Here is a 22,981-nt window from a genome sequence, read left to right on the forward strand (position 1 = left end):
TCATTCAAACCTGTACTTCATTATCCACATGTGGTATCTGCAAAGTCACCACCCATTTTCCTCTGCACAATTTCTTGATGTTACTGTTGTTTCATATTCCTGCATCTTTTTCTCTGTCTCTCTCTCTGTCTCTGTCTCTCTCTCTCTCTCTCTGTATCTATCTATCTATCTGTATATCTATCTAACTCTCTTGCATACCTGTCAGATGCTGTCCCAAACAAGGTTCCCCTAACCCCAACATCATACATGTGTTGCCTGCAAGCTCACAAGTCACCTTGTAAAAACAGACTACCAGGTAGGGATGTTGTTTTCTGCCAAGAAAGTTAGTGCTCTGTAGGATAATAAAGACACCCTATGTTCTTTGTAGTTTTACTAAAGTAAACATTATTGGCGATGTTATTAAAGTTATTTATTTTTAATTTACTCTGACAAAATGAAAGGAGATAGTTATAGGCACCCATTCCTAAATGTCCCTTTTCTTATTGCTGATCTTATCTTGTGATTTTTGTACAAGGATAATGAGCACATGGAGAGCCACAGGTATTAGACGGGTGATGTCTTTCATCAATAGAATGGTCTTATGTCTCATTCAGTACAATATGCTTCCACGAAGATTTTGCCTGCCAAGACTACAAATTGGAAACCTTTTCTTTATTTGCATTTATTTTATTTTTATTATTTATTTTTAAATTTCAATTAAAAACAAGGTTGCTTCACAAGTCAGTTCCAGGTCCCTCTCCATTTCCCTCCCCTCCTCCTGTGTCCTCATCCCAACCCCCACCAATATCCCCTCATTTCCCCAGGGAGGGTGAGGCCCTCCATGGGGGTGTCCATAGTCTGTCATTTCATCCAGGGCAGGGCCTAGACCCTCTCCCAAGAGTTAAGGGTGAGAGTGCATCTCACATTGTTGGATGGGAGAACAAAGTACATTTGTATACCCGGGATAAATAATGATCTACTGCCCAAGGCTCCATAGATTGCCTAGGCCTCCTCACTGACATCCACATTCAGGGGGTTTTGATCAGTCCCATGCTGGATTCCCAGGCATCAGCCTGGGATTCAAGACCTAACCCTTGTCAGGTCAGCTGTTTCTGAGGGTTTAAACCAGCCCAGTCTTAATCCATTTGGTCATCAGTCCTCCTTCTCTGTTACTGGCTTTCTTGAGTTCAGCTCAGTGCTTAGACATGGGAGCCTGCCTCTTCTTCTATCAGCCACTGAATGAAGGTTCTATTTCCCAGACTCTCTGGCCATGGGATTGTAGGCTGGCACTCCCCAGATCTATGTCTAAAATCCATATATGAGAGAGTACATGCCATGTTTCTCTTTTTGTGACTGGGTTACCTCGCTCAGGATGATTTCTTCTAATGCCATCCATTTGCCTGCAAATCTCAGGATTCCATTGTTATTTTCTGCTGAATAGTACTCCATTGTATAAATGTACCACATTTGCTCTATCCACTCTTCAGTTGAGGGGCATCTAGGTTGCTTCCAAGTTCTGGCTATTACAAATAAAGCTGCTATGAACATAGTGGAACAGACATCTTTGCTGTATGAATGGGCATCTTTTGGATATATGCCTAAGAGTGGAGTTGCTGGGTCTTGTGGTAGGTTTATTCCCATTTTTCTGAGGAATCTCCATACTGATTTCCAAAGTGGCTGAACAAGTTGGCACTCCCACTAGCAATGGAGGAGTGTTCCCCTTTTACCACATCCTCGCCAGCATAAATTGTCCTTGGTGTTTTTTATTTTAGCCATTCTGACAGGAGTGAGATGGTATTTCAGAATGGTTTTGATTTGCATTTCCCAGATGGCTAAGGATGTTGAGCACTTTCTCAAGTGCCTGTCAGCCATTTTAGAATCCTCTATTGAAAATTCTCTATTTAGTTCTGCAGCCCACTTTTTAATTGGATCCTTTGATGTTTTGGAGACTTTCTTCTTGAGTTCTTTGTAAATTTTGAAGATCAGCCCTCTGTCAGATGTGGGGTTAGTGAATATTTTTTCCCATTCTGTGGGCTGCCTTTTTGTCTTGCTGACTGTGTCCTTTGCCTTACAGAAGATTCTCAGTTTCAGGAGGTCCCGTTTATTAATTGTTGATCTCACTGTGCTACTGGTGTTATGTTCAGGAAGCTATCTCCTGTACCAATTCGTTCAAGGGTACCACCCACTTTCTCTTCTAAGAGTTTCAGTGTGGTTGGATTTATGTTGAGATCTTTGATCCATAATGGACTTAAGTTTTGTGCATGGCGATAAACATGGATCAATCCGCATTCTTCTACATGCCAGCCTCCAGTTATGCCAGCATCATTTGTTGAAGATGCTTTCTTCTTTCCATTGTATATTTTTAGCTTCTTTGTCAAAGATCAGATGTTCATACATATGTGGGTTAATATCAGGGTTTTCAATTCAATTCCATTGGTCTACCTGTCTATTTTTGTGCCAATACCAAGCTATTTTCAGGACTATAGCTCTGTATTAGAGCATGAAGTCAGGGATGGTGATACCTCCAGACGTTGCCTTGTTGAACAGGGTTGTTTGGGCTATCCTGGGTCTTTTGTTTTTCCATACAAGATTGATTATTGTTCTTTCAAGGTCTGTGAAGAATTGTGCTGGGATTTTAATGGGGGCTATCGGTTGGAAACCTTTTCTTTATTTGAATTTAATATATTTTTGTCCAACATTTTCTTTCTAAATGGTTTTGGGTTTATTTCCCATTTCTTCTAAGTTTATTTTTAATTTCTGTCTTTCAATATTAAGTTCAATCAATAGGAAGTTATTGTGTTAGTTATTCATGAGGAAATGCTAGCTAAGAACCTTTCCTTGTTTTTACTGGTTATGGCCAGTGTGAATGCTTTTATTCTTTTTTTCACGGTTATCAGTTTAGATTCTCACAGACTCTTTGGGTTACACAACTACATTTTCATTAGCCAATATCTGGTTATATAGTTCCACACAATGGTCAATGTATAAAAGGAATATCTAAGAGATTCTGAATATTGTTCTTCCATCACAGAAACTCTCCGTATGTCTGGTTAATTATAAATTTCTGATTGCATCTTAAACTTGAAATGCTCACAAATTTTTAGCAATAAATTGATATGGTATTTGATTAATTTCTGGGTTATGGTAATTATTTCCATTTACAATGAAATTTCATCTTCAACAATTTTTCTCTGCTCTCTGTCATCTGTTTCCCTGCTGTTGCGAATATGTTACTCATTTTCAATTTATGTGCCTTAATACTTCTGGTTTTTTCTAAAGTCTTTAAGCTCTCTTGTCTTTTATTTCACCTTGATCTCTGCTGAGAATTTGGATTGGCTGATATTGATTATATACAATAATGAGTTTCATTGTGAGACTTCAATATATTATAGAATTTTGCATCGTGAGTGTTTGTAGGCAAAAGAGAAAAATGATATGATTTACATACATTCAAGTTATATGCAAATCAGTCCATTTTAAAGTGTCTAATGTCTAATGCTTGCATTTTAAAGCATGGAATCTATTATTTTATTATGGAGTCATCCTTTTAATAAGACTTTTTCCAGAGCTACAGTCTGGGAATGTGCCTTCCATATTTCAAAAGCAATGAGAAGTATTTACGTTTAGAAAACCTGCTGACAGGGAATCTGGCTTTATAAATGAGACAGTGACAAAGCACTTGTCTCTATGAGCCCTGACACATTGAGCATTTTATGTGCAGACGTTTTTATGATTCTGGCAGCATTTTGTAGTAACGCACTGACCCTGAATTTATGTACCAGGATGCCAGCCTTTATTTCACAATGCTACTGTAAAGAGATATTAGGACTGAATTTACAACATTTAATATTTTAAGATAATTGCATAATGAGGTATGCCTGTCACCTTTTATTTTTATGCTAATAGGTAACTTGTGTGAACTGTTTAATACCAAATTGGAAACATTCTAAATGACAAGTTCATACTTGGATAGTTCATACTAAATGTGCAAATGACCCTTTGGGAAGTTTATTGATAGGAGTCTCTGCATATTTTTAAGTCCTCATCCTTTGACAACAGACATGAGAATGTAGGAGAAGAACCCAGGTTTAAATAATCTCATTGGCTGTCCCTTGTTATAGTTAGTGTTTGACCACTGAGAGTCATTATTGTATCACCTCAGAGAAACACTGACTGGTAAATCCACAATCGTTCTGGATTGATTGTCCAAATGCGAATAATTGGTCAAGAATTCTCACAGCATCAATATTGCACCAGTGTACTTTAAAAACTACTTTAAACATGAGCTCTTTATAGAAAGGAAAGTTGAGACTAGTATAATGAGTTTGTGTGGCCTGGGGAAAAATAGTGAACTGATTGAGTTTGTTTCTAAAAGTTGTAGAAGAAGCCGGGCGGTGGTGGCACACGCCTTTAATCCCAGCACTCGGGAGGCAGAGGCAGGCGGGTCTCTGTGAGTTCGAGGCCGGGCTGGACCGATAGCCTCCAAAACAATACAGAGAAACCCTGTCTCGTGAAAACCAAAAAAAAAAAAAAAAAAAAAAAAAAAGAGTTGTACAAGAAAAGCATAAGTGTAATGTCTAGTTGTATGACGTTTTGTGAGGTACTAAAACAAGAATGGACATAACAACTTGGATTGAATGTATTATAGGATGAATTATATTACAAAAATGGTCATGTACATCTCTTTCCTAAGAAAAGTAGAACACTTAATGAAAGGCATTCTTGTCTTTGGTGTCTGAAATTTGTCTTTGTGACATTGTATTTTTTAATCATTAATTTTCTTTCAAAGTATTTCTGTTTGTTATCTCTTTTTCTGTTATTTATTGGGTTACATAAAGAATTAATGTTTTAATGAATTGGCAATTGCGTTGTTATAAGTAATAAAGGAAACTGCATAGTTAGATGGTGATGGATTCTATGCAGAGAAATGCCATTAGCTCAGGAAACAATGGGATCCACCCTACTTCTGTGGATACAACTTTACTTACCTGCAAAATAAATTACCTGTAAGGCACGTAGAAAACTTCTAATAGCTTCCTTTTGTGACAATAGTACTTATGAGGATTCCTAACAGCGTATGTCCAAATATTTGGAATTTTCTCTTCTTCATGGGATACCTTGTTCTCTTGTCTTATTTATGGCAATCATTTTCATCATTTTCTACTTTTCCATGGGGACTATTTGATAACAAACATATTTAGTTGTTCTGTTATTGCCTTCTACTTTGAAAAAATATTCTAAATTCCTTTGTGCTGTTCTCCAAACATGCTTACCCCCATGTATTTTTAGATCAGGGAATGGTGAACTACAGCGGCTCACCCACACATCCCTAAGGAAAGAAAAGTCTAATCAAGGCTGAAGTACCATGCTAGATGCGATCAGAATCACATTCAGAGTACATGGTACCTGGCTTAGACAGTAAGGAAAGGAGCTTCGTTTTGTTTCTCCATGAAGAAATTAGCAGGTGTTGACTTAGAAGATTTGGAAGCATCGTGGTTTCCTGTTGGTTCACTATTTTTCTGCTATTCTGTGCTCCTAAGAGCATATGCAGTTTCTTGTGAGCAATGGAAAGAAAGGTCGGAGAACACACCAGGAATGCAGCCAATAGGCTCTGAGTCAATGAGATCCAAAGTTCTGAAAACTCAGGCTACTGATTACTTTAATAATAACCTTGAACACTTTCCCAGAAGGTGAAATAAAAGAATTGAATACTTCCTAAATAAACACTATCTGTAAATTTTAGCAAAAATAAACAGGTTGTTAGGCTAAGATTAATCACAAAGGTATGATATTTGTAACTAGTATACAAAATAATATTTATAATATGAAGAATGTTTAGTGAGTCGTATTCCATAAAAATCTATATGGTTCTTACTTATAATGAAGTGAGACTAGTGCAATTGAACACAAGAGAACATCCCTGTGAAGATGGATTTTGCACAGGGAAAGATTAGGATATCTCTTCTTTAGCATGTGAAGGACTTACAGTGATTGTGGCAAACATTTTGTCAAAAATGTTTGTTGCAATCTTATATAAGATTTTGGATGACAGTTGAATTTCAAGATAGATGATCTTTGTGAAACTATCAGTGTAGTAGCATCAATCACAGTACTTATAGAATCCAACTTCTTGATACTCTACATTTTGTATTTTAAAAACATGTTAAATAAAATACTTCTATTAAAACATACAAAGATATATACTTGAACAAGAGGTCACAAATACATAGACAGGGAGTTAAGATGCAAGTTGCTCTAATTATTATTGAGCCACAGAAGCTGTGTTTATCAACCATTGTGTACATAAATCTAGAAAACACAAAGAAAATAAAAGTGAAGTGCATAATGAGATATTTTAATATGAGGGCTAAGGGTTGAGAAGAAAGTAGGAAAGAAGGAAGTGGGTTGGCACATTATTGCTTGTAGTGATGATTTAGGCCTTGGTCCAGAGTGGTTATATTAAACCACCTACATAATAGAATATACCAAAAAGTTGTACCTTCTTTGTCCTAGAAGCTACAAGTCTTTTGAGTGGGAAGTATGGGGTGCATTTTTAAGGGGTGAATACACATTTACACACACACACAGACACATATATTGGAGTGAATACTAAACCATCTATCGAGTGTTATCACAAAGATTAAATAAGGAAATCCAGCTTTGAGAGAAGTTATGGACCCATGAGCTGTCTAACAGTGGACAGTCAAGTAACCACAAAAGTCCTCATGCTCTTTTTACCAAAAAGTAATACTGAGGCACATGTTGTCTTATGTTTAAGGATACGTTTACATTGCCTTAGAGTTGCTGAGGTCCTTCTGCTTAGTCTTTTGCTCTAGTACCAGATGTGTAGCTGAACTCTTCAGTGCCTGGTAGATGGTTTAGTAGGAAAATAACAAACTCTCTAATATGGGTGACAGACAAAGCTGTTTCTAACAATACTAGTCATCATTCTTATATAGCTCTGCCTTTGCAAAAAAAACTTAAGAGTCCACAGTCTGTAATCCTCAGGGTTAGCTACATGTACCTCCTTCAGTGTTGAGGTATAAGGAAAGATGCAAGGAACATTTTTTACTTGCTCAATATTTATTCCCTCTGTATTCAAACCTGCCCCTTAGGATTATGCCATCCTGGGGAGGTTCTGTGTTGCTGTTGTTTGCGTTGCTGTTGTTTTAACTACTCTGTACTTTTTTTTGCCTATGTAAACTTTAGGGAATAGCATCTATCCACAAAATTGTTAGAGATGCCAATGAGATGTTTATGCAATATTTAGCATAAATGCAGCATATAGTGCTTGAAGAATGTTAATTATTTAGATTATGTCTCTATTAATAAATCATCTGTTTCTCATCACACTATCTGCAGAAAGAAGGGATGGGCAATAATGGTTCTATGATAAAGTCCTCCTGCATGGGCATTTTCCAGCTTTGCCTGGAAGCTTGGAGAGGAAGAAATTAACAGAGAAAACTTGAAAATGCTGTGATATTTTTCAGTTTGGGTTAGGAGACCAAGTACATTAAAAACCCTTGCTAGTCATAACTTAATGCTGTTTTCTTCTCAAGATGACACCTATCTGAAAATGCCACATTTGTTTTCAGTGACCTTAAACCTTACAAAGCCCGGAGAAGCCAGTACTGCTGAGAGCAAAGGCGAGTCTGAGCTCATTGAAGCCCTCTCCTTGAAGGAGCGCATGGCAAGGTACCAGGCAGCTGTTTCCAGGGGTGACGCCCGCAGTTTCTCAGCTAACGTAAGCAACTCTGCAGAACTTTGCATGAGGTGATATGCATGTTGTCTGTACATACCTCTTAATACTTTTGAAAGACAAGATTACTTCTAGGCGTTAGGATACTTCTTACATAAGAGAAACAGAATAAAAATATAAATAAAAACGTGAATCGAATTCAGACCTGACTCCAAGAGAAGATGTGCTGTTTGATGGTTGGATGAACCTTAACTATTTTCTTGACCCCCACCTGAGATTCATTTTTCAGTGTTGAGTGGGAATGCCCATCTACTACACAGGGTCTTGGGGAAGAACCGGGGAGATAATTTATGTGGAAGCCAGGAGGCACTGCATAAATGTGTTATTATTGTCATGATTACTACTTAACCTATAGCTATTCTCCTCAGGAAGGTTGAGAATTAATTTCATATTTTAATAAGGCAGGCTTATGTGCTGCCCTCCTTCATCTTGTGTATCATCCATTTAAATTCTCTTGCAGTGTAATTTCTTTTGCTTTTCTCTGTACGCACTGAATCCATTAGGAAAGGCTTAATCAACATAGAAATGAGAGAGATTATCAATGCAGGCACTTTACTAAACCAATTATGATTATGGAAAACTCTGAGATTCAGAAAGACCACCAATTTTAGAGCCAACCCATAATAAAGTGATGTTCAAAAGAATTTGTTGGATTCTATATTCTGTGCCCTTCAGCTTAATGAAATATAAGAACATTCTTTTATAATTATAATCCACAAATTAGCCATGAGTGTGTGTGAGAGAGACAGTGCATGAGAAAGAAAGAGAGAGAGGTTCCCAAAGGTAGGATTTAAAAATAGCTACTCAACATTTACAAATTATTTAGAGACAAGGCTGACTGTGCCAAACTCATTAACAGTCCTGCAATTGCAGATGACATTTAAGTTTCTAGATAGTCATTAAAATACATTTTAGATACTGCATAGATTTAGAATGGGTGTGCAGAATTGACATGAGTAACTAGATCATTTCCAAAACAAACAGTATCAACTCAACATCGCTTCCTGATAGTCTTCCTAGTGAGCACCCCCTGCTGGAGTATTTAAGAATGTCACCAGTAATTTTGAATTACTAGGGAAACAGTCAACATCGAAAAACATAAAACCCTAGGAAAAATATTGTAAGCTATCAGATAGTGTCTAAGATGAGAAAATGCCTCGTTAAATATGTGCTATTTAGTAAACAATGGTTTTACTTAGGAAGACTTAGATCTTTTCCCATAATTGTATAATATGTCATAAAACAGATTAGCATCATGGTATGGTTTATACTTCTAAATTGTAAAAAAAAAAGCAAGTATTAAAAATTGACACACAGCTAACTTTAACACAAAAATTATAGTAATTAAAAATAGTTCCATAGAGGATGTTAACTGTTTAGTCATTGACTGATCTGTCTCTAGCCTTAACCTTTTTTGATTTATTGACCTCTACTGCATTTATTCTATCCCCTCCATAGTCTCACTGCTAGGAATACCAGCTTTCCCTAGTGCACTCATACTCAGTGTTGTGCTTGCTACTGCTCATGGTGGATCCTTGCACCTTCACATGGGCAAACTATGAAATACTACAAAGAGTTTCTTTGACCTTAAAAGTCCTCTTTTGTAATGGGAAACTAACTCTTTCTTCTTGGCTACTGAATGCCTCACTAAAACAGGCACAGATAAGTTAAATGATTCTGGTTCAATAAATAACAAAAATTAGGATGGACGTGGAAATTTTCTGCATAAAAGAAAACAATAATTATTTTTATTTCTGCCTATGTTTAGGCTGAAAATTTAGTGAAAATTGCTTGTAAAGGATTGTAAAATTACTAAGTTAAACTCCGAGATCCAGGATGCCAATGTTCTTCTAATCACATTTAATGATCCGTTTTCATACAAGACAGTGTTTTGGCCTTCAAACTTCAAATGAGTCTCAAATATCATGACCAAGAAAATATTTCAATGAAGAAGAACATTTATAAGCTCAAAAATCCCAGTAAACAATAAAATAAAAGTCTTGTTTGTCAGTGGCCTCAAATGCTGCATACTTAACCGAAATAGGCAACTTGTGACTCTCTACACAGCTGACACAAACATTGCAAAAGGAAAATCTAAAAGCCACAGATTCAACCCGAACCAAGTCCAGTATGCTTGAACAACTAACAGTAATCAACAGTTCCCATTGTGCCAGCTGCCAGCTGGCATGGGTGGCGCCAGATGCACTCCATGTCCATGTAATAGCAGCAATCTGCAGACAGCTCTAGAAGAATGAAACGATCGTGTGCAGAGCAACAAATTAAATGCCAGATTCTACAGTGTAACTTCACTCTTTATCTTTTTTAGCACACACCATAAATCTGTAAAAAGACATATTGCTCTGTCCAGTTTATTAAAAAAGTAGCTTCAGGAACTTTAGCTCAGGATTTTTATCAGAGCTAGGAATTGTCAGACTTCCCAAATTATACTGCTTCTCTTTAGTCCTAGTACCCAGAAATGCATTCTTTGTCATTGATTACAATTTGCATCTTAAAATGGTGAATGTGTAATATATTTACCTTGGTTTAAGTACAGAGCATTTAGATTAACTCATTATTATTGATATACCCATTAGATTGAAGATCTTATTTCCAAGCCCAAAACTCAGTTATGAGGTCATTAAAAGTAATATACACTAGTTGAAGCATTCAGAGTAACGGTACTAAACAAAGCCAGGCCACTGAGGTGATTCTATGAGTAGGCGTCGCTCCAGATATGGTCATAAACAGCAAATCCTGCCGTCTCACATGGGTAGCCATTCCTCTCCAAGACTAGTTGAAAGCAGTCTTAGCGTCATTATTATCCTCCTTTGGAGAGATCTGACTCAGTTTGACAAACAGTTATAGTGTGTCAAGGTGGCACCAACCATAGCAGGGGAAGTAGTATTCACAAGGTTATAAAAAGTCAGCAGCTCTATGCTCTTGTGTTTGTGTCATGTGCCTGCTCCCAAAGTATATACCAAAGAAAAGAAAAGGATGGGTACAGCTGTATTTTAATTCACATGGTAGGTAAAAGGCAAGCTGCACAGGCAAGCTGAGAACTGATACTTCTTTTAAGAGTATCCTGTGTTTAACATAATTACTGAGGCTTAAAATAATTTGCATATGATTGGGCATTGCTTATAGTTTTTTTTAAATAATCAGATCCTTGACAATAATCACTTAATTCCTATAACCTAAAAGATATTTTATTTGCAATATGGTGTATTGAAGGAGATCACTTATTCAAAATAATGGTAGATGGGATTAAAGGAACTCTTGTGTCCTTATTTCACATTTCTGTTTCTTTTGTCTCTTAAAATTCAAAATGGATAACAAACTTTTTTGTGACCTTAGCATATACCAACTGCCATAATTGATAAGGAACTGCATTTAACAGTTTGAAGAATTGCAGAGTATTTATAAAATACATAGAGTAACACAGCCATTTCTCTTCCCTTTGAGAAATTCTGAAATGACTGAGAAAGCATGAAGCCAGAGAAAGGTTGTTAAAGTAATACAAATACTCTAATGCTTGACAGGAATTCATATAAGTTTGCATGAGTTCAGACTCTAGTACTTCTGTCTCAGCTCCTGAGATAGATGTATTTTTCACATCCTTTCAAGAGACCCCAGGATATGAACCTAACTGTCAGGACTCCTGTGAATCCATTATGAATACCGTCCTAAGTTCCCAGGGCTATATCTATCAGCACTAGACCAGATCTCAGGAGTCCTGCTGTAGTGTGAAATCTCACTGAATCTCCACCCAATCACATGTAGAGCTAGAAGAATCCCAGGCAAAGGGCTGACTTGAGGTTAGGTTGCTTGTCACTTGACATCCCATCTGGACTTGAGTGCCTTCTGGGCTGTGGAGTTGTTGAATCATCAAAACGAAAGCCCTAGGCTGTTTTGTACTTCCCCATGAGACATATAATCTGACAGGGCTCCTTGGTACCCTGCAATCTGTTCCCCAAACTATGTATGGAGATCAGTTTTCTCATCAAAAGTATGCGCTTGTAGTCAAACCTCCTATTCATACTACTTAGTTCTGACATGCCAGTGCTCAAGGCCAAATTGAGACACACTGCTCTAGTGAGAAGCAGCTGTTTCCCTGTCTAGTCATTGAGGCTATGACTGAGACACACAGGTGTAATTCAGATTTGATGCCTTCACTTAATGTTTCAGAACATAAGCTGTTTCACATCTCTGGGGCTCAGCTTTAGATTAACATGTAGATAATTGATAGGCATAGCTCACAGAATTCCAAGAGCATGAAATGATGGAAATACAATGTATCCAAAACTCACCTCACACTGTAACTCTGGAAGTTGCTGTTTTGACTAATAGTTTTAAGTCATTTTACATAAAGACTTTATTTTGTTCATCCAAAATAACTGAAATAAAGCTTGGTGCTACTAAAAAAGATTTGAACAATTATTCTTGGTAACATGTCTGTTGCCTGTACAGGTGTTTGAGATTTTAATGACAGCTTTACTTTGAGTTACAATTTATTTCATTATTCTCATACCTACAAGTCATCTTATATATTATTGCAGGAACACAGTACTCAGTGTAATACAGACATCAAAATTTAACTGGAAGAGGGTAATATTATTCAGTGTTTTGAAGATATATTATATAAAATTCTAGTAAATGGCAAAGCTGGACAGTTTAGTTTCAGTGAAAGGCTATCATAATAATTTTATGTTAATATCTCTTTTTGTGTTCCACTCATCAATAATTCTCAACTATAATGCAAAAATATCCTGAGCATACAATCTACACTGATGAAATGCTGAATTGTCCTCTAAATCCATAGGTCATGGAAGAATCAGAAGTGTTCACAGTGCCTGGTGGTTTAGCCAAGATGAAGAAACAATTTGAAAAGGATGAAGTGACTTCAACTTGTAATGCCATTTCTGAATATCAATACCAGCACCAGAGCAGATATGAACAGGTAATGTCACTGTGGGTGATGGACAAATCATTTAGAGACAAATCTGCTCTCACCAATGTAGAAACATTCCTTTTATGGTGGTAGAATTATTTCCATTGCTCATTTAAAAATGATCATTTAGAAAATCATTTAAGTGTATTGATGTGTTGGTTTACTCAGCTGGAATATTTTGCCATGTGAGGCACATTAGAATGTTCTCTTTCAGTGTCTTCTGTTTCCATACATAAATTAAAGTTAAATAGTATAACTTAGTCAACAAGAAAATAGGAATGCTGAGAGCAATGCTTGCATTGAGCTTCTGTTTCTAGGTTGTGATTCATGATCAACTATCTGTTGCTTGTTTGCATAGTTGAAATACGAAGATTTATTCAGCATTTATCATGGGGAGTTTTATTTTGTTTCCTTTAAAATCATCAAACATTAAGCAGTAGAACCCAGATGTTACATAAAACCACATAATAGGACTTCTGTTACATATAACTTTTCCTATTCTACTACTTCAGTATCATATATCATCAACTATTTTCATGAGATATAATGGGTTTTAAAAGTGAAAATCCAAGAAACAAAACCCACCAGACAAAGTTTGGCAATCATAAAAAGCACAACTTCAGTGTAAACAGCTATACTTTGAGCCTGTGTTTACCATGAGCATGAAAGTAACTGGAATGTGAAATTTTGTAATAGGAAATAAGTGGGTGTGTTTCATTTTTAAAAACCCAGTGTAAACGCAGAGCTAAATAAATTTTATGAATACAAAACAGTCAGGTGCTACATTTGTCAAGTAATTGTCAAGGCATCAGGTGGAATTATTAAAAGTCTAATACCTGAATAATAATTACCTTGTTCTAACTCTGCCTAGATGATGGAAACATATAATATAGTTCGCTAAATGTACTTACTGCAGTAACTCTAATGATGCCTAAGGGCATATAATGTGAGCAAGAAAGTAAGACATGGTATATCTGTGATTCCATATATAACTGTTGGAATATAGGAAACTAAGTGGGTCAACTGTAGATGGGGCATTTAACTGCAATTTGTCAAAATGTAAAATATAACTATGTTAATAAATTAAGTAATAGATTCCTCACAAATGCAAGAATTTGTTTGTGGACACGTTACTTTTAGGAAACTTGAGTTCTCTAAAACCATAAGTTTTGGGGATTCACAAATCAGAGTTCAGTTCAAGCCTTGATACTCACCTGTTGAATAGCATAGACCTAGAGCTTCCTTCTTTGGTGTACACATTTTTGCAGTTGCATAAAGTCTTCCCACCTGGCTTAGGAGGACCTGTGCTTAGTTTAACACTGTACTTTCCATTTTGAAATTTACAATAATAGCTTTCAAGGTGACTACATGTTTTCATTTAGTTTAGTTATGAATATGATATGAAATAGCTACATGATTGTGAAGTTGTACTCACATTTGGAAGCATAAAATAAATCCATGGTCAACCTAAATCTCATTCACAGATGAGTAGTTGATTTAGGCTCCTGTCGTGTATCAGAGCTTACTTGTAAAATTCTCTAATCTTTACATTTGACGGAAAGTTTGCAAAAACAGATATCATTTTAATAGCTGGAAGATCGGCATAGCGTGGCCTCTTTGTAGTAGTCAGGGACACAGATAATAGACTCAGAGCAGAGGTTCAAGTGTCTACTCCTTTAGTTATCTGGGAGACACTTGGCAGGGCCCTTAACTTCTCTGTGATTTAAGATTATAATGGAATCTAGCCCCTGGGTGTATTTACATAAACAAGTTGACATTCATAAGGATGAAAGCAATTCCTAGGACTTGAAGTGAGGTAACTCAGTGATGAAGAGTATATACCGCTCTTATATTTGCATCATGAATCACAGTCACCTACTTCTAAGCTCCTATGGATCCATCACCCTCTTTTGACTTCTACACACACTGTTTGTTCACAGGCATGAAAAAACCTACATACACACACACACACACACATACACACAGACACACAATTAAAATTAAAAAGAAAAATTCAAAAGACAAGCCAATGTCTAGACCATCAAATTAATGACATAACAGTTTGTTTACTTGTTTGTTTGAAGTACCTCTTTAATTACATTTCTTCTTATCATTAAACTATTAAGCAGCATTTTTAAATGCCTCTTGCATATAGAATCCTATGAGAAAACGAAACAAGTCACCTCTACCTTTACAAAACAAAGGCTTTAGTTTAAATCTTGATTAGAAATCTGAGATAAATGTCAAATTTGATTCTAGAAGTGAAAGGAAAAATTGTTTTTGATATCTACTTAGACTTTTTAAACAATCTAAATGTGTCTTTAAAATGTGTACTTTTTTTCTCAAGGGATGAAGAACAACATGCTTGCCAATAGACCGGTAGTTAATTCTGTCCTTACATAAGATATTGTCAGCTCAGATAATATTTGCAATCCTTTGGCGTATTGAAAGCATTTGAGATTTATCTTCCTGCTCAATCCTCCTTTGGCCAAATATATTTAATTTGATGACATGCAGTAACTAATTTTAATTTGGAAACCAATTTAATTAGGGTGAAGAGAAAGAACATTTGTGTTGGGTTTCTGACAATATTTAGTGTCACTGTTAGTAATGTTTTCATTAGTTGTAATAATTAAGTTCAATCTGCCCCTCTCCTTTCTAATGTATTGAAGTCAGAGTTTCAAGGTAATTGGCTATTTGGTAACAATTTGTCTTAGAATCTTCAATTGGAGTAAACTAGGCTTGAAAATTGAGTTCTATATGAAATTAGAAGTTCCTTATACTTACTTTATACCTGATGTAAAGAAAATAGTTATTTTTCCTGTGACAGAACACCTGAGGAAAAGACCATACGGTTGGTATAATTTATTTTGCCTCACAGTTTCAGGGAATTTAGTTTCTTAAGGTGGAGAAGGCAAGCAGAGAGGCCTGGCCTGTGCCAGCAGATTGCTGCTCCTCATATTGGGGAAGATCAGGAAACAGACTGTTCAGAACTGGAACCAGAACTAAATATAAAGCTCCATCACCATTGGCAGCTTTGTCTGGTAGTAAGCAATGCATCAAGGATTTCATACTCTCCCCAAACACCACCACCTGCTAAGAATGAAGTGATCAAATCCATGAGTCTATGTGTTACCTTCAGCCAAAACAGGGGAACCAAGTTATAGAAACATTCATTGATGCCAAAGGCATTAATCAGGATGATGCCTCATCTCATATGTGGGACTATTCAGGCTATATGGTTCTATTTAACAGCAGCATCACTGCTGCCCAGTGAAGGAGCCAAGGGAAAATTATTACAGGCAACCTCAGTCCCTGGGAGAAGAGGGATTACTGTTGGGTAAATTCACCTTTGTAGAAGAATAGAGTTGGGGCTGTATGGTAGAGCATGCCTGTAATCCAAGCATCCAAGAAATTAGAAGAGGACGACCACAAGTTGGAGACAAGCCTAGTCTATTATGCAAGTGGCCAGCCTGGGCTACCTAACAAGGTTGTTACCTTAAAAATTGTGTGTGTATGTGTTTGTGTTTGTGTGTGTGTGTGTGTGTGTGTGTGTGTGTTAGGGAATATATGTTGTCCCATTGATTACTAGATTAATACTAGTTTTAATAGGTAGCACCCATGTATACTTTGCCTTTCAAAAAACCATTTTTGCTTCTAGTAGGAATGACTGACATCTATCTCATCTATCTCCCTCTAGGCATATTGAGCCACACAAAACGCCTCCTGTTTATTATTTATGTCAGATTTATCCTATCAAGCTTTTTTTTTTAATTTTAGGAGTGAGTCTTCAACATTCTATTTTAGAAAAAGTAGTTGACCCTTCATGCTAAAAGGAAAATACATTTAAAGGAACACATTTTTTTATTTTAATTTTTATGTTTTAGAATTATTTATTTTGTTTGTGTAGTTGCTTTGCCTGCATGTATATATGCATACTTTTTGTCTGTCTAGTGCATACAGAGGACAGAAAAGGGCATCAGATGATCTGTAGTTGGAGTTACAGATGGTTGTGACTGTAATGTGGGTTCTGGGAACAGTTCGGGTCCTCCGTAGAAGCAGCCAGTGCTCTTAAACGCTGAGGCATCTTTCCAGTCATAGAGGACAGTTTTTATTCATTCACTTACAACAGCCTCTGAGAGGGGCATCTTAAAAATTTGGTTCTCTCAGTCTCAAACAAGAACCACAAAATACACAGTGGAGCAGCTGCGTGAATGAACTTGTAATGGGAAAGACTCCCGTTTGTCTCCCCGTGTTCGTGCTTGTGTGCCTGCCTACGGTTTCTGCCCAGTGTTCTTAGGGGTTTCATCATCTTGTAGAAGCTCCATTAACATATTATTTGCATGCCATAATATCCACCCACTTTATGCATACAACTAGGCGACAGCTTTATACACTTGCAGAGTTATTTAATGTCACTGCAGCCTAGTTCTAAAATATGTCCAGCACAAAAAGGACCTTAAGATCCCGTAGAACTATCTACCATTCTGTGCTCGTCTCAAGCCTGACGTTTGCCTTCCATCTGCCTAAATGACTTTCTTCATTCTCTTTCCTCCATCTTTGTGCACCACTGAAGAGGTCTCTAACTGCTGAGTCCCAGAAGCCTCTTCCTCCTGGGAGCTGCTTGGTTTCTTTCTGTTTCTTGAGTCATTGTGTGGCTTCAGTGAGAAGGAACCCCCATGGTCCATACATTTTTGAAGGGCTCAGTGTGTTGGGGCAGCCAGGAAATAGTTTTTCTATGGAACTGCTGCTGCCCTGAACTTCAGTAAGAGCTTAAAGTGTCCCTGTCTCCCTGCTGCCCCTTCAGATGTAGTAGATGATGGCACACTTTCCATATACATCTGCTGTTGCAAAAATGCAAATATAAACATCCATAGTCTGAAAGACTACATGTCTTTGGGGGGACCCCTGGATGATTTTAGGTCTAAGGAAACATTTCTGACAGCTTGTGACAGATGAGCTCTGACATCTGTGCGTTTTCAATTCTATAAAGGTGACCTGCAATAATTTTCAAGCAAACTAAATATACTATATGTCACTTGGATGTGCACATTGTAGAGTTACTCATATTTTAAAACTACCTTTAATTTATGCCACATACATCATTTTTCAAGGTCATAGATTGATACTACCAGCTCTGCCTGACCCAGATCACCATTGAAACAAAAGGTTGTGGCCAAGAGTGTCTTTTATTGTATTTTAATTATATGGACTATTTTAAATGACTATTATAAGTGAAAATAATAGCATCCAAAATAAAGCGGTCTGGAGTAACTGTTGGCCCCTGGTGCCCAAGTAAGACAACTATATTATGTTGCTAAACATAATACCACAAACTGGTTCATTTATAATGATCTGCAAAATAGACGTTCATATTTCTGGGCGGTGGTATCTTAGCATCAAGATTCTGGAACCCAGTAAGGGTTTTCTTGCTGTATCATAACAGCAGACAATAAGAGCAGGAGAAAGAGGTATGAAGAGAGATAGAAAAAAGATGGGGAGGGGGTTCAGGGAGACCCAGATTAATTGAGCAGTTCATACATGTTAGGCATTTTACTGAGGATAATCATTCTTAGAATATGACTTTTTTAAAATCTTTGTGCATGTGTAAGGAAATGAGAAGTTTCTTTTACAACTTAACATTCTTGTCAGTTCTGTGTTTGGCTCTAGGTAACAACAGTTTCTTAGGAACTCCAGAAATAATTAGAAGTTAGCTTAAAATGAGCATACCTCTATGTGCTTTGGGCATATGTTGTTCTGCAATCATCAGAAACACTGCTGAGTGCACATTTTAAAAATTAGAATAGTAAGCAGGTCTTCCTCTGAAGAAAAGTGCTTAACCTCATCCCAGAAATGAAAAAGATGATGTGTCAAACCTCTCAGAACACGGAGGGAAGGGAAAAGAATAAAGCCCCTTTTGTGAAAGCATTGCATGTCTACAGGATGCCACTGTGAATGGAGTTTGATTTTTAAGTGGAAGCAATTGAATAGGCTAGCACTGACTTTTGGATACCACTTTGTTCATGGTATAGTGGCAAGAAATATGAGAAAAAGATGATTTAGTTATTGTATGAAGTGGACCAGGCAGAAAAGGAAAAGCTACATTATTTGAAGAAATGAAGAAAAGACAATGAATAGAAAGGGTTTTTGCCATTTCTACTAATACTGAAACTACTATACTGTGTGCAATTACTTCCTGGCACATTTTACTTATTGAGTGGAAGGGAAAGAAATTTGTAATGGGAAGAGAATAACCTGTGGTATACTATGGTTTGTGCAGTTGGAAAAACCAGCAGGGATATTAACCCATAAATAAGGGTCCTTATAACTTTGTCAGTAACAGGCTTGCTTGGTTAAAAATTAAAATTAATGATAAATCATTCTCAGTTCCATCTCCTTAAATCTAGCACTTTAACCTGTTTATTCTCTATAGCTCTTCCTTTATGTCTCTCACTGAAGTAACAAAAGATTAACTTAGTGCTGACTCAGAATCAAAGACCAAGTGTTTGCTAAATGGTACTCCGTGGGCTCCTCTGCTCATATCTGTAATACTCATGTGACCCAATCTGCAGGAGTTGCTGCATGCAGACTTCAGTTGACTCATTGGTCATTATGTGAACATTCCAGGTTTCGACAATACCTTAGCCAGCAACTGTTGATCTACACATTTCTTTACTATTCCCTGAAGTTTAGAAGATAGTAAAGTGCCAAATCCAATCCCATTTTGAGCTTATAGGTACATTTTCATGATTGATTTTTTTCCTCCACTATTGCTTTAAGAACTTTGTGCCAGGCTCATGAGTGTCCATATCCACGGTTCTCTTGCTGTAGAATATTGCAGCTGGCTGTCACAGTCACCTATAACCCAGCGTTTTCTATCTTTATAAGACATGGCAAGACCCCCCCACACTATTTTAATAGAAAGTGAATACAATAAAATTATATCCTAAGGAAATTGCTTTTGCTCAAGTTGTAAAGTATATTCACTGCATTTTGTACTTCCTATACCAACTCTGTGAAGCAAATCACAAATCTAACTACAATAGGATTTGTATTTCTCAAGATGGAAAAAGTGAGTCACCTATTTTATAATCCTCTGAAAACCACTAATTTTTCCCTTGTCGGCTTGAAACAAGCCATCTATCTGGCCATTCAGGCTTCTTGATCCTCCATCTATAAGAACTTAGCATCAAGGCATATTTCCTATTGGTCTGGGTCTGGAAGTCTCAGCAGAAATTTTGGCATCAAAGCACATTTCCACTTGGACCTATACAGTGGAATTCCTTGGACACTCTGGGGGCTGGTTCTGATTCATTAATTTGAAAGTTCAATGACTGGGAAGAACATATCTCTCAGAATCACTTTGCATGTTGTTTTATTTGTTTGCGAACAACAAAGCCTCATAGAGTCCATGCTGGCCATGAACTCAAGTGTGTAGCTGAGACTGCTTTTAACTCTTGATTATTTTGCGCCCCCCCCCAATATCCCAAATACTGGAGCTACAGGCCTGTGCAGTGTAGCTGGTTTTCTGAGTCATTCTAGTCTGTTACAATGAACATGCTACATATCTGAGTTAACATTCCTTATTTCAGAACTGAAACTTCTTTCTCTCTCTTCTCTCTCCCTCTATTGTTTCCCTTCCTCCCTCTGCCACTCTCTCTCTCTCTCTCTCTCTCTTTCTTTCTCTCCCTTTCTTTTTCTGTCACCTGAGGCTTACCTCCTGCCTACCCACTCTGGCCTTTCCCAATAGTTTGACCTTTCTGCTCATGTGGTCCTCTCTTGAGATGCCAATTATAGTCAAAGAACAGAACATGAAAAAGAACATGTTCTAAAGAAAGCAGGGCTCTAAAGAAGCTTTGGTTAAATGTAAAAACATTAATTAGAGAGCCAAACAGCCAATTTTTAAGAAGCCCAAAACCCAATTAATATGTTTCTTAGTCATAAACTATATTGAAAATAGTATATTTGTTCATCTAGATGATGCATTATAGTTTTAAAATACATTAACTAGTATGATACAATTTAAGGGTATGTTAAAATATTAAACTAAACTAGTATAACAAAAATCCAAAGTAATGAATAAATTCATTAGCTTATTAATTTGGTATTCTACAAATTGATTAAAACTTGCTTTTAATGAGCTCGTTATTTCCATCTGTAGTGAAAAATGCACTCCCCACTTTTTATAATCTGTGTGCTTAATGTCCCTTGGATATGAACCTTTGATATTTTTGTAGCATTAATAATATTTTGTGAATGACACAGAATTTTATTTAACCATAAGTGCAAAGCTTTATTAACTAAGTATGTGAAGGTATCTATAGGATTTTAGATCTTGACTAAACCAGTATGTAATCTTTCCCTGGGATACAAGGTGTGCTCATAAATAGTATAAGACAGACTTTCGTGATCTACTCACATCAATTGCTTTGCTCTATAGTCATGCATGATAATTTGCAGCCTCTGCTGTCCTCAAGTGAAGTTGATGGTAATTGCTAACTGCCTGCTGAGGCATGACTGTAAAGTCTTGGTCATGGTCCCTTCATAATTTGCCTTTCAGCTTTGTGAGGTGGAACCTGTTGGTATATGAGTTATCCTGCTGGAGCATAGAGGGGCTGTCGCCTCCCTCCTCCTGAGAACACAGCAGCACATTATGTTACCTCATTATAAAGGGAATCTCATCTCCCCCTGCACTGTGCAAATCATTGCCCTGAGTCTTTTATGGAAACTCCATCGTCCTGGTAAAATAGTGCCATTTGTATGAACATCCATTCAGTGTCAGTTCCTCTACTGTTTAAAGGGGGGGAGGAGGGAAGATAGATGAAGTGATCTTGGTGGCTTCAAAGAGTTTAGAAATGGTAATCTATGGAGGATGCAGTGAATGGGATGAATAGTCTTAAGAAAAACTGTGTTTGAAAAAATATCATGAAACAGTTCCTTTTCTTTTTGAAACTTACTTTCTTCATTCTTTCAAATGAAATTTGTAGGAGCCAGTGCCCACCCCAATTGTTGGATTGTCACTGTACACAGCCTCCTTTTCCTATGGGGTGGGGCCTTGGGTAGTATTTATCCCCAGCATACAAATAGACTTGGAGTACCCATCCAACAATAAGGGAGGCTCTCTCAGCCTGGACTATTGAAGGAGGGCCTAGACCTTACCCTGGATAACATGAAAGACTCTGGAGATCCACCATGGAGGGTGTCACCCTCTCTGGGGTTCGGAGTGGAGATTGGATGGAGGACAGGGGGGCCTGGTGGGGAGGGATAGGGAGAAGGGGAGTGAGAGGGAGCTGGTATTGACATGTGAAACAAAGTTGTTGCTAACGTAAATTAAAAGAGGAAAAAATTAACTTTACTTAAAACAATCTTATTCTTTTCTTTTTAATTCATTTTTAAAATTTCAATCGCAGTTCCTCCTCCCTTCTCTCCTCCCATTTCCTGCACTCTAACCCTCCTCCACAGACAGGGTAACACCAGCCCTAGGAAGTTTACTACGTCTGTCCTGTCATCTAGTTGAAGCAGGACCAAGGCACCTCTCCACACCCACACTCCTGTGTCTAGGCTGGACAAGGTATCTCTCCATATAGAATGGGCTCCACCAAGTCAGTTTGTGCATTAGTGTTAGATCTTGGACCCACTGCCAGTGGCTCATATATTGTCCTAGTCACAGTATATTAAGGTAGTCTAGTTCGGTCTTAGCAGGTTCCTCATTTGTCAGACCTGAGTCGTTGATCTCTTACTAGCTCAACTCAGTTGATTCTGTGGGTTTCACCATCATGGTCTTGACTCCTTTGCTCATATTATTGCTCCTCTCTTACTTTGATTGTATGCTAGGAACTTGGCCCATTGGTTACTTGTGTAATTCTGCATCTGCTTCCATCTGTTTCTGGAAGAAGGTTCAAGCTTCTCTGGGGTTAGGGATTATAAGCTGTGTATCTTTTGCTTTATGTCTGGTATCCCCTTTTGAGTGAGTATATACTATATTTGCCTTTCTGGTTTTGTATTACCTAACTTAGGATGTTTTTTTTTTCTAGTTCTGTCCATTTGCCTGCAGATTTTGGGATGTCATTGATTCTTACTGCTGAGTAGTACTCCATTGTGTAAATACACCACATTTTCTTTATCCATTCTACGGTTCAGGAGCATCTAGGCTGTTTCCAAGATCTGGCTATTACAAATAATGCCAGATAAACGTAACTGAACAAATATCCTTATGATGTGAATGTACCTCCTTTGGGTATATGCCAACAGTCATATTGCAGGGTCTTGAGGTAGTTTGATCCTAATTTTCTGAG

The 22,981-nt window shown here is 37.3% G+C and overlaps 1 protein-coding gene across 2 annotated transcripts in view; it reads left to right on the top strand.

The window, feature by feature from the left end:
* Positions 1-22,981, top strand: part of Xirp2 (xin actin binding repeat containing 2) — an 85,705-nt gene that overhangs the window by 26,553 nt on the left and 36,171 nt on the right. For both annotated transcript variants that reach the window (XM_013119849.3, XM_040745494.1), the window contains exons 2-3: positions 7,575-7,723; positions 12,558-12,695. In XM_013119849.3, coding sequence (XP_012975303.1) covers positions 7,667-7,723; positions 12,558-12,695 — 195 coding nt within the window. In that variant the 5' untranslated portion in view covers positions 7,575-7,666. The remainder of the gene's footprint in view (positions 1-7,574; positions 7,724-12,557; positions 12,696-22,981) is intronic.

The sequence above is a fragment of the Mesocricetus auratus genome, unplaced genomic scaffold (genome assembly GCF_017639785.1).
Source record: "Mesocricetus auratus isolate SY011 unplaced genomic scaffold, BCM_Maur_2.0 Super-Scaffold_100004, whole genome shotgun sequence".
Taxonomy (NCBI): Eukaryota; Metazoa; Chordata; class Mammalia; order Rodentia; family Cricetidae; genus Mesocricetus; species Mesocricetus auratus.